Source organism: Ylistrum balloti, unplaced genomic scaffold (genome assembly GCF_031769215.1).
Source record: "Ylistrum balloti isolate Yb309-2 unplaced genomic scaffold, AGI_CSIRO_Ybal_v1 Utg370036, whole genome shotgun sequence".
In the NCBI taxonomy this organism is placed as follows: domain Eukaryota; kingdom Metazoa; phylum Mollusca; class Bivalvia; order Pectinida; family Pectinidae; genus Ylistrum; species Ylistrum balloti.
This window is the reverse complement of record NW_026782096.1, coordinates 481,510-494,487: the sequence shown is the minus strand read 5'-3', so window position 1 is coordinate 494,487 and position 12,978 is coordinate 481,510. Positions and strand designations below refer to the sequence as shown.

Sequence of the window (12,978 nt, the reverse complement as noted above, 5' to 3'; positions counted from 1 at the left end):
ATGGAGGATGCATTGAAAACATCGACAGTTGGGCTACGGCGTTTGTTTTACATGGTAACACCGAATGAAACATCGTTCAAAGATGTGGAAGATGTTCCTAAATATATCGACGAGGTAAATTTATATTGTTCTATAGGCGATGAGTTCAGATAGATTGAACATCGTACACAATAAGACATAATATCGAACACGCAAAAGAGGTTCGAAGCTCAGCAGGGACAAGAATTTTTTCAGCATTTATGAATAATCTCTTTTTTCGTAAGAAAATATTTTACCCATATGTACAACAATGAAGAACATATTTGTATTTGATTTCTTTTAAAGTGACTCGCGCCAAATATAGTAGTCTTGCAACATTTAATAATCTAAGGTGTTTCTCTAGAGGGAGAGATGTGTTCGTCTGTCTGATAAAATATTTATTCTTAAGCATGGAGCCAAACTCTGTAAATACCAGAAGCATACGTCTGTACATGTATTTCATGGAAAACAAAATGTAATTATAACTATTGCTTTCATATCCACATGAAATAAACGTTTTGGTAGATTAGTAATTAACTTAAGCAACATGGCCAATCCGTACATGTGTTTAATGTTGTATTGTATGGTTTTTTTCTTGGAGTGCACATAAATCATTTAAATGAATGCTATTTCAAATATCAAGCAGCATATTTCACCTGCCGCCTACAAAGGTAGGTTGTATCCCACAAAACTGGTTCTTTGTTTTCCTGGCTCATTCCTTTTTAAAACATGCCGATGAGTTATTTTTGTCAATGTTTACAAACTTTAATACCTCCAATAAGCCAACACCTGAAGTCGTGTCCATTGTTTCCATGTATATTAATCAATGTTGACATGCGTTTCATTCCTGTTCTAACCCGATGGTTAACTTGTTCATTTAGAGGTAAATATTGGAAGTTAACGAGATAGTATAAGGATGGTTGCTAAATCCCAGCTGGTCACAAGCAAAATGTCCTGATATCCCTCGGAACTGTTTAAAGAACTAAACTGATTGTTATGATATGACATGGATAGTGTGACCCTGAATATTATATAAGGATACAGGTAGGGATTGTTATCTACTTTCAAATGAAAAGTTGATGTGATTATGAGATCAGGTTACTGTATCCTTGACCCAGATGTTTGATATATAACTGAGTATAGCCAGAGAAGAGAAAGTATAGTCAATATGTTTATCACTAATGCATCTATAATCATTAACAAAATGAAAATTAATCACATGCAGGTTCCCCGTGAAATCACAATATACTGGTATAAATTTGCATTTACGATTGAACAAAAGTCGTGCTATGTCGCCCGGGTTAATATGTATTTTTATGTGACCTCACATGTAGTCAGTATCGACTTGTTTAAGATATCATACTGGAGATGATATAAGGAATATATAAAAATGTCTTGAAGTCAACAATTATAGCATCATTTCTCAGTTTCTTTGTTTTTATTTATAATTTTGCTATATCCTGCTGACTCCATTAAGGGACTCGATGTATTGTAGTACTGAGTACTGTACCATGACAAATACGATAACTCAACAATGTTTTCATAAACGTATATCAACATTATAATAAACATTAACAATAACGTATATTTAAAAAGGGGAAGGGGAGGGAGGGGGGCGGCGTTGCTTGTACTCAACTAGCGGAGCATGTATGTTTCTTTGGCACATTTGGTGAAGCTCTGCAACATTGGTATTTGTGTAACTCTGCAATTTCTTCTTACACAATTTAATAATATAGTATATATGTTATTGTGTAAGTCCGCTTCCATAATTATTATTGTGAATATAAATGTATAAAGATGGTCAGGTTGCGCAGTGGTAACGAACTCGCTTTCCAACTAGCTGTCCAGGGACGAGGTTGGGGGAGGGGTTATTTGCTAGACCACGTGTGTTTTACTTTGGTATTCCGGTTTCCTCCCCACAGTGAGACACACACACACACACACACACACACACCCCTCCCTAACCCCTGTGCGTTTACATGCGAGCTAACAATAGTGATTGTATAAGTGGAAGCTTGTTACGAAAGTGATGTATTACATATATATTCAGTTCAATAACTTAGTGACGAGCTGAGACAACTCAAAATGAATATTATCACAATACCTTAGTGTTATTAGTCCTGGTATCATCAGCAAGTGTTCTCTCTCAGATAGACATCGACTATGTATAAATGAAATTCATTTCTTTCCAGGCACTTCCTGTATTCATATTACTGGTAATGATCGAGATCCCGATACTCTTCGTTCAAGGGAAGCCACTTCCGAGATTCAATGATACTTTCAGTTCTTTGGCAGCAGGAATTATCTCAGAATTTCACAAGTAGGTAGTTGTTATTGAAATGACAAAATAAAGGCTATACCATGTGACATTTGTGTGGATAACAAGATTTTAAACAAAATTTTGTGAAACTCTGTTACGATGAAGAGAAGCAGATGTTGTAGCGCCTCTCCAGCAGCAGTGGTTGGGCTATTGTTTAAGTTTACAGTATACTTTTTTTGAAAAAGTTTACCAGCTCTGTCAATTTGACACTTACAATGATATTTGCAAAGAGGTCTAGATACGATTTTTAGACAAGGGAGTTTTGTTTATGATCATGTGTGATATGTGATTTCAACCCCACGAGTTTTGAGATTTCTACTGCTGCTACTGACAAGAGATTCCATTGCTGTTATAGACACGAAGAACACCGTGTTTTTATATGTGTTTGGATGCTTGTCTTCTTTTGGTATTAGGATGTTTTTGTGAGTAGCCGTCATGCTTGGAATATTGGTCATCGAAGCGTGATATATATGTCTTTGACTGAGATTGTGATTTGGTATCTGTTTTGGACCTGTCATGCTGCTCTGTGCTCATCTTCGATACTCCACTTTTTACAATTGCTCTCTGCACACCTAGAACATGTATATTCCTCGGAAATAGAATTTACACATGGTTATCTACTCCCTTTTCAAAGAAGGATAGAACCCATAAACGGGAAAACTTTGTCATGATTGCAGAAATATCCACCTAAGGAATGCAGATTTTCTTTTTTCAAGTTTGTCGAAAGACATTGTTGGTGTTCACTCATTCAAAGATTTCAAGAATTTTTTAATGCTCCTGCGTCCGTGACCATATAATATGTAATCAATCTATTTTTAAAAAGTCAGTATTTAATATTTTAAGAGATTTAAAGAAAAGTTGGTGTGTTTTATTTATTGTGCTCTTATAACAATTACACCAAATTTTATCAGCACTTTGTCTTCGAATAGGGCAAGATTACATCACCATGTCATGACTTACTTTAGACATAATAAAGAAAAACCTCTATACAATACCCTTCATTTGATTAACAAATATGTTCCATTTCCCTTCAGTTAACAACCATTATGAAAATATGTCTCCTTGATACATTCCTCAACATCTGATTGGAATGACAACATTTTTCTGAACATAAGGATTCATGAATTACAAAGTTCTGGTGTAACTTCTGCGACATGATGAAATTACACTTTCCTCTTTTTAAAGTTTGCTGTTTCGAGGTACTAACTTAGCAACCTATATCTGGGTGTACGAGCGTTGGAACATCATATCCCTACCCTGGGACAGTCCATGGACTTGGTTATTTGGTCTGGTGTTCGTGGATTTTGGATACTACTGGGTACACAGAACAGGGCATGGTAATATTTAGCATCTGATATTCGTTTAGGTTAATCATGAGGTCTGTCTCAAAGCCCTGATGTAAACCACGGTAAATAAATAGAAAAAAGGGTTCAGTATCGGATCAAATCTGGTGTCGTGATATTAAGCCTTTCATGCAATCGTAAGTGAAATTTAAATATCTTTCTTGATTTTGTGTACTGTCCTCTTGTTCAGACAGTGCACAATATCAAGAAAGATATGTACTTAAACGCTGTGGAAAGTTTTAATAGAACGGTCGCCTCCAAGCTTCCTGCCAGAAGGAATTTCACTTAAGCTCAATCGGTAGAACAGCGAACTGATAGATTGATTGTGCAATCCATGCTATGTTTAGTGTCGTAGATTAATTTATGAGTAGGTCAAATGAGAATGAGGTGCTAAGGTGGAGATAGAGTATTTAGGCTGACGTGATGAGCCGCTGATTTACAAGAGGTGGCAGGCTTTTAAAATGATCTAGTTTCGCTTTAGGTTGATCTTAAGGGCAGTGGCTTGTAAGCCAGTGACTGCGATTTTCTGTAGCAAAGGCTGATGTGTCAGTCATCAATATGGCTGACAAAGGAATGGTGACGACAGTTTTCATTTTGTATCGTTTATATGTATCTGCTCTATATATATGTATATATGTATAAAAATAACCATGTTGTTTGACAGAGATGAACATCATGTGGGCAGGACACCAGACTCATCACAGCTCTGAAGATTACAACCTGAGTACTGCACTACGACAATCCGCCATTCACAGATACTTTAATTGGGTATGATCGAAAGTTTTAGCCTAGTGATTTCGAAAACTCCATATTTATCGATTTTTGAGCTTTAGTGAATAACAAAATTGCAAATACATCTCTCTCGAATTTAAGTGTAGGTCTTTCTCATCGTTTAATATTTTTAAGATAAGGAAAAGATGTCAGTTGGGAAAGATGATAAAATCTTAAGATCATTTAAGAACATAAGGACATGGATCTACTGTTTTGAAATTAAAATAGAGGATATAAATTGTAACCCAATCAATTATCTGAAAATAATAAATAGGTGGTATTTATAACCATTACCTTCACAGATGTTCTACCTGCCACTGGCTTTGTTCATGCCTCCCTCAGTCTTTCTTGTCCACCTCCAGTTCAACCTACTTTACCAGTTTTGGATCCACACAGAGGTAGGTGCTGATTATTTTAGGTGTGCAAGAGGGATGCGGAGTGTGTTGGAGGTGGTCGAGCGAGTTTAGAAGATAACTTGATGTTTTATGGGATAGCCGATAATGTTCGAGGATAAATGAGTGTATTATGCGATGCGAACGAAAGGGATAAATGAAAATGTTATCGGGGTAATATTAGCTGTTAGAAGTAAACCAATAGATAATTAGGGGTGTGAGAATTAACTGAGGAAATAAGAGTTTATTGTGTTTGTTACGGTGTAGCTGCAGACTTTGAGTAGGTCAATGCATGTATATGTGATCAACGAACTGAAATATATAAGTGGGAAATTGAAGTTCGAAAGGGCCATCTGAGAGTATCAGAAAGTAACTGTGAGTAGCTGAAGATGCTATGTTTTTGCTGTAGTAGTAAACGGAGGGGTAACTAAGTGGAAACTAAGATATTAGTGAATGAATTATGGTGTTAGAGACATTGAGGGTATTGGAGAAAGCAAACCTGATATTGAGGATGTCATTGAATGAGGGTGTTAGTAGATAACTGGTTTCATATAGAACGATTGAGAATGCACGGGGTTGCCTAAGGATTTGATAATACGTAACTGATAATGAGAATTGTATGTTCTTCTGTTGATTTTAAGTGAATAAGTTTGGATAGATGAGTCTCACTATGGGAAATGTAAAAACGAAATAATGTTATTTGTTTAAAATGCAACAAATTAACTTAAAGACAAAATATATATAATTTATTGTACATTTATCAGTAAATTTGAAAAATGATTTTTCTCTACCCATCATATTATGGGATTATCACATCAAATGTGATATAAAACTTTGAAATTCAATATCAAGAAACAAGGAGGGATGTTCATTAATAAATTTAGTGACTGATCTGAGGAGGTTGTTTTAGTGTACTAAACAACTTTCTTGATTGTGTTGTACTATATTTTACCAGACTGTGAGAAGTGTGGGTCCTTTGGAGTGGATACTGAACACACCAAGTCACCATCGTGTCCATCACGGTCGGAACCCTTATTGTATTGACAAGAACTATGCAGGCGTCTTCATTGTATTTGATCGACTTTTCGGTATACAAATGTGAACACAACGGTTTAAAACCGTCGATAAATGAAAATGGCACTTTTAAAGTTTTAATCAGTATTCGATTATTTACATCATTCCTCCGATCAAAATTTTGAAGGTTTTGCCTCGTTTTGAAGTTTCCTAGTATGGTTATTTCGTTTGTGTCATGGACTCTTTAAAACGGTTAATTGATGTGGGCATGAATGCTAGAACATCAAAGTTTTCCTTCTTTCAAGCATAGAATTTTAAATTTTGAAATGTCCTGTTATGGAATGCAATCGTTATGTGTTCGTTTACAGGGACTTTCCAAGCGGAGGAGGAGAAGGTTATTTATGGACTGGTACATCCACTTCAGACCTGGGATCCTATCAATGCACAGGTACTTTTTATTATGTCAGTTTTAATTCTTACTAACTCATTTACTTTTGAAGTTTGTTTCACTTCCGTTTCTCAAGACTTACCGATTGGGTCTTCATGAAGGTCGCAGTGACTATTTCTAATTTCGACATTGGAGGTTTCTCAGAGAAAAATGCCAGGACTTTCTTTGTTACTGGTAAAAACAATTGTTTGTCTTTTTTGTAGATCTGCCATTTCAAGTACATGATACAAAAAGTTCAGGAAGAAAAGGGCTTCAGCAACAAGATGGGAGTCATTTTTAAAGGTCCAGGCTGGTCGCCAGGGAAACCATGGACAGGTTTACCTGAGGATATTCCAGAGGTCAGTGCGTAACCATACAGCTTATGCAAGTCATGAAAAATTGATGTTGTGTCATTAACAATAATATCAGTTTTGCAAGTTCAAGATTTTTTTTTTTCAAATCAGTTTGAAAATGTACAAACATGAATGGCTACGTTGATGACGTACCATTTACTAAAGAATTGCTATGATCATAAGACTGCGTTTTATATTTCCATAAATTAGAAAATGTACGTTATAAATCATGGAAAATTATCATTTTGCTTAGAGCTGTGTACTTGTCGACTAAAATAATGGTTCCTCAAGTGAGTATCTTTAGGAATGGCAGATTTTTTCACAGGAACGGGTTATTCCCAATACTTTGGGTTATTTGTTCTGCTACAGGTTAAGGAACCAGTGCAGAAGTACGACAAAGATGTTCCATTGTGGACTAACCTGTACATATTTTTTCACTTTGCACTTATGATCGTTGCATCAGGAGTAGTGGCCAAAATCGGAAAGGTAAGATTTCGTATTATTGAGTTCGTTTTTGAGTGGCAAATGTATACTAATATGTCAGGCAAGAAATGTGTGAGATGATTACTATCATACTAAGCTGTGATTATGTTGCTCTTGCAACAAGAGTATATCTATATTGTAATTCAGACTATTATTTTGCCATGCTATGCATACTACTGATGCAAAATCAGAATATTCAGACAATTAATACCACAAATAGGTGTAATACTATCATGATTCCTTAGTTGCAATAAGATATTTTCATCTTAACAGTTAATGTCCTGAAAGACACAACCTATCACAACCTGACACCTATCACGTGGTCTTGAATTCCTTTTCTATGGAAAGCATGTTTATCGCCTATATGACCGTATGTAGCCACAATATCCTAAGATAGACATCTCACCTATCATCCTTTCGCTAGACTGGAAGAGTTGAAGATTTCAATTTTGGCAATCTCCTTCGACTTTTACATAGATTACACGTTCATAACATACCATTATAAGAATGAATATTTTATCTACATTGTATCATTTTTTAACCTACTTCTTGCAAACAAACAGAAAATATACGCCTATTGCATGATTTTTTATGTGTTATGTTCTTGCCTTTATATATTTTTTTCGTGAAAATTTGACTTATTATGGTATAAAACAATGTTTCAATTACATTTATGTTCCTTTTCTTCATATCGTTTCTATTGTCCTTCAGTGCATCGCATTCTGTCCTCAACATCAAAACAAAACCATTCAGGAAAGCTCCTTCCGTGAATGTATGGTAATGTTTATTTGTGACACAGATGTAACTCTTTAATTATTGTTTAAGGGTATGTCGCCAATTTCTGTCGTGGCCTTTATCCTGTACATGTTATTCTCCCTGACAAGCTTCGGAGCTATTTATGATAACAGGTATGTTACAGAATTAACTTCTTTAATATATAGTAGAAAAAAGTAGGATGTAAAATCATGAAATGATCTGCTTGGACAGGTTGTTGATAAAAGGATCATGCAAAATATAATTTATTAACCCTTTAAAGTAATAGAAAGACGAGATATTTATAGACAGAAGTTTGCGATAGACATGTAGGAGGTATATAGAAGCAGTTGTTATACTAGCTTCTTATATGTCATTCGATGGATACAGACAAACGTTATAGTTATAGACATGTAGGTTAAGACAAGTGATAGTTTGGGTAGAAGTAGTTTTAGACAGCAGTTATAGAAACAAGTGGTCGCTACCATATGAAAATATAGTATTATCCACATATCTGTGTAGACATGCTTCGCTATGATAATATAAGTCAAAATTCCAAGTAAAATCTTAATCATTAATGATTTCTAATCTTTATTCACAGGAGTTATGCCCCTATAATGGAACTCTTTAGATGTGGTGCGTTTCTTGTTGTGACGAAATTCACCCTTCCAGTGACGTCATCCATGGTAACTCTTGGTTACGGCCTGAGTTTGATTTATGTTGCGTCTGCTGGTATTTGGCTATGTATCAGTTTGAGACAAAATCTGCTGGTGAGGAAAGTCAAGGCTTTATAGTCGCGGAACTCAATCTTCTGATGAAAAAAAGTTTTAACAATGCAACAGTGTTCACTTATATATAGTAAGTTAGTAACACAAATATAGAGTGCAATTAGTTTGTGTTGAGAAAGCAACAGAACTGGCTTATGTAATGAAATGGAAAACTTCCACTCAACGTTTTTAACATTTATATTTTGAAGTTTTGATGCTTATCTGAAAGGACAGGTGTGCTGCTGTGTATAGCTAGAACGACAAGACCTAATACGTTCAGTGTAGCAATGTGCAAAATCGCTTAATAGAGAATAGGACAACAGCTTGTGCCAGAAATACACGAATTATGCAGCTATTATTTTGTTTTCTTCCTCTGAGTAGAAGAAAATAGTTTCATCACTAAAAGCTAGCTGCCATTGAGAGAAAAAATATTACACTGGTAAAAAACGTTTTGATCCCATGTCCTCGCTTGTCTGACAAGATTATTTAACAGGGAAGAAATAATTGATCTTCGACAAGCGATATTTTATGTTTGTTGAGGTGTATGAAAATGACATATGTATCATACTTAAATAGTACAATACCCTAGATTTTAACATTTGTGAAAAGTCTTTTTTTTCCCTTTATTTAACAGTCATATGTATTTAAAATCTATATAACTCCTTCTAAAGCTACATTGTAATCACATAGCCGATGTAACAGGGGTCAGCATTTATTCCAGTACCTCCCCTAGGATTCCAGCCCAGGACCTCTGGCGTTCTGACGCCCAACCGATCGAGTTAAGTTCTCTTTAGCCGAGCGGTATATTGCGGTTATTATTTACCAGGGTTACATATTCCCCTTCAGGAAATAACTCGTACTCGAACTTCCAGGTGTTACAGCGATGCCCATGGGGCATGGCTAAGTATGATGTCCGAGTCCCTACATTCATTGAAATATCTTTTCAACGTGGTTAGACATTGGAAAATATTTACATTTGCTTGTTAGTCTTAGGTTTAAAACGATTTATACATTTGTTTTCATATAAGGTGTATCAACATATTTAGTACATTTGTCTTGAGAACTTGAGAAGTGGCTGTTGTACAGGTTTGGTAATTAAATTCACATGTTGTTTGTACAATCTTTCATGATGATAAACACTCACTTACACTTTTGCTAAATATTGTCTCATCTCTCTTTTTACCTCAGTAAATGTTAAAATCCTCTTCCATTTTCATTACTGTCATGTTCCTCATTCCATTGTCTTGTATTCTTCGGTCTAAACCTTTTTTTATTTGTCGACTAAATTATGTGATTGTCCATTTGCACCTGCACAGTTTCACCAATCCCTCCTTGACATCATTTGTATGTAATATACTCTTCATTATCTTGGCGAAAATAAAAAATTGAATTATACTAGATGCTATCTGTGATATATTTAAGTACTACTTTGTTTATCAGTAATAAAAACCATTTAATATGAAAGTTTCTCATGTTTATCATTTTAGTGTCGTGTTCATATGAATTGTTCGTATTTGTTGTCTGGAATAGGGCACTGACAGTCGTCCACCAATCGTCTCATATTTCATTGACACCACATCTGAATAAATGATGTTATATACGTACAGGGGTTAATCTAGAATTTTAGGAATAATACATATTATGAAAAATGGCCCTTTTTGAGAAAAAAACTCATTTTGAAATTGGAAATTTTGAACAATGAACACTAGTATAGGGTTTGGTAAAGTATACAGCATTCATGAAAGTTTTATGAACAAGATGGTTTTGTTATTACTAAGTGGATGATTTTCCTATGAAACGAATAGGTACCATGTGAAAAAAACTTATTATTTCGAGTAATCCTATGTCGATACAAAGACAACGAAGCGTAACTCGTAATAACGAGATTTTTTGTGTAGAACTAATTGGATTTCGTATTTCTTTATTCTGTCATGGTTTTAAAAGATCTTTATCATACTTTAGATATGCTTTGGGGGATTTTTCTTTCCTGGTTTGGCCATTTTTGTGTTTCTTGACAAGTGAAACCACCCAGGGAATACAATGTTATTTCGGTAGTAAAATAATTTTAAGATAAACCCTGATATAGGGTCTAATAGACATAAGGATCATTATGGGCACAGCTGCTTGGAACGTCTGAACAGATGAGTATAAGAAACCAGACTTATATTCTGTATTTTATTTATTTTACTTATTTGCTTATGATCCTTGCAAAGATGTTTGACATTCAAGACAGTATGTCGTGCATGTTTCTGATATTCGAGGAGTACGTCTTTAAATTCAAAAGTTGTCATTAATCGTAGTTATTACAGCTATATCTTAGGTCATGCTGCTGATCTGTGTTAATTGTATATTATCATATGTTGTCTACCGTTTTGAATATAGAACATAACATAAATGAACGCTTGTTTGTTACAGACGTTTGTTTTGTTAGTAAATAAGAGACACTGTGGGCATTTAGTGCTACACATTTGCTTTAACTTCCACCGAGTGAAGAATGACGGGATCATGTCAGCCAAGTATGTAATAATGAAAACTCGGAATAAAGATCTAAGATGTTATTAATCAAGACAAAAAAATCCACTCCTCCGTTCCAAACATATGCAGGTCCGTATTTCAATATAGGCTTTTGGTTATTCAAGAGCTTAATACAGAGCAAAGAAAACTTTACATAGCATATTGATATAGATAAGATTTAAATCAAATTAATAGAAAATGAACGGATAAGAAAGGTAGAACATAGTTTGCACTCGGCATGGATACTTGATTTCAACTTGCTTGACAAATATGTCTTTTGATGGGGTGTCAAATGTAGCATACAGGATGAGGCGTGCAGCACGTTTTGGAGATTTACATAGCCGTTTTGTTATACAATCCTTACAGCCACTCCAAACAGCACAACAATGTGGAAATACGCAAGAATTAAACTATTTCAGCCTTCCCCTTACTGATAAGTACTACTTTATAAGTCGGAGCTGCCCTAGACCACAGTTGATCTTAGCTAATACAGAATCTACACGTTCGGAAAAGGACAGGTGGCGGTCTAGTGTTACACCAACGATGTTCTCAGTATTTTGAAATATCGTGTTGTCAGGGACAAAGATACTCCAGAGATTACGATCTCCTTCGCTCTCTGCAAACCTAGAACATGACAAAATAGAAAGTTCCGTGTGCAAAACCTTGTGGACAAGACGAAAAGACTAGTTTAATTCTTTGATGTATTTAGATTATAGATTTATTTGGTAAAACATACATTATATTACGTACATACACATACATGTATTGTAAAACAATTAATATTTTAACCAGGATAACACCGTAAAGTCTGTGGACTTGTTTCCACTGTGGTCCATTAACATAAAAACATTACAATACAACACTGGATACAAATATTGTTACATAAAGTTAAACTATTCCTAGAATATAATGTTTATAAAATAAACTAAAATTATGTTAAATAAAAGTTCATGCGTGTGGTAAGAATATTATAATATCACAGAAAACAAAACATTCTTTATGCATTGCCATGTAAAAAACGTCGAACACGGTTTTGAAAGTTTCGTTTGTTATTAACTAAACGAATGTCTGCAGGAAACGAGTTCCATGTCTTGACTCCATTAAAACAAAATTGCGCTATATTCTGCGTAGAGAAGTAATTTGGAATCTTTACTAATGCTTAGTTCCATGTCATTGACATAACAGAGGGAAAAACGGGGTCCCAAAATACTGCCCTGGGGTACCCCACATGTAACTTTTTGAGACGAAGACACAGCGCTTTTAATAGAGACGATTTGGTCCTAGAAGACAGATATGAAGAAAACCAGGATGTACACTCGACCCCCATTGCCGTTAATTTATCACATAAAATTATATGGTCGACAGTGTCGAACGCTTTTTGTAGATCCAACAGTATCATGCCTGTATATAGGCCTTTTGACGATTGACACTGTAAATGATCGAATAGGTGTAACAGGGCCGTATCTGTAGAATAATGTCCTCTAAACCAAGATTGATGTTGGTACAATAAATTGTTATCCATCATAAAAGTATTGAGTTGTACATCAAACGAATCTCGATGTCGCATAATTGTATATTTTAATGGCTTTGTAGTTGGGCATCGCTCACACGAAATCTTCAAAAGGAGCGTATCGGTCTGTGATGTGGGCCAGTTCTTTCTCTTGGAACCAACTAAATCACTTCGCTTGTGCCATGACATGCTCCAGGGGTGCAGAGAGCGAAATCCCTGGAGTATCGAGGGTAGATATGATGAAACTGAGCTTTTTGGTGATCCAGATAAAGCTCAGATTTTCCTTTACGTTTGACACATGTGCCTTTTTTTC

At 35.2% G+C, this 12,978-nt stretch overlaps 1 protein-coding gene across 1 annotated transcript; it reads left to right on the top strand.

Moving 5' to 3' along the window:
• On the top strand, nt 1–8,668 carry LOC132548931 (alkylglycerol monooxygenase-like). Its single transcript, XM_060212832.1, has 11 exons — nt 1–114; nt 2,211–2,338; nt 3,524–3,675; nt 4,346–4,449; nt 4,755–4,850; nt 5,800–5,932; nt 6,227–6,306; nt 6,510–6,644; nt 7,008–7,124; nt 7,947–8,029; nt 8,476–8,668. The coding sequence occupies exons 1-11, from the start codon at nt 1–3 to the stop codon at nt 8,666–8,668; spliced, it is 1,335 nt and encodes a 444-aa protein (XP_060068815.1).
• The last annotated feature ends 4,310 nt before the right edge of the window (nt 8,669–12,978 follow it).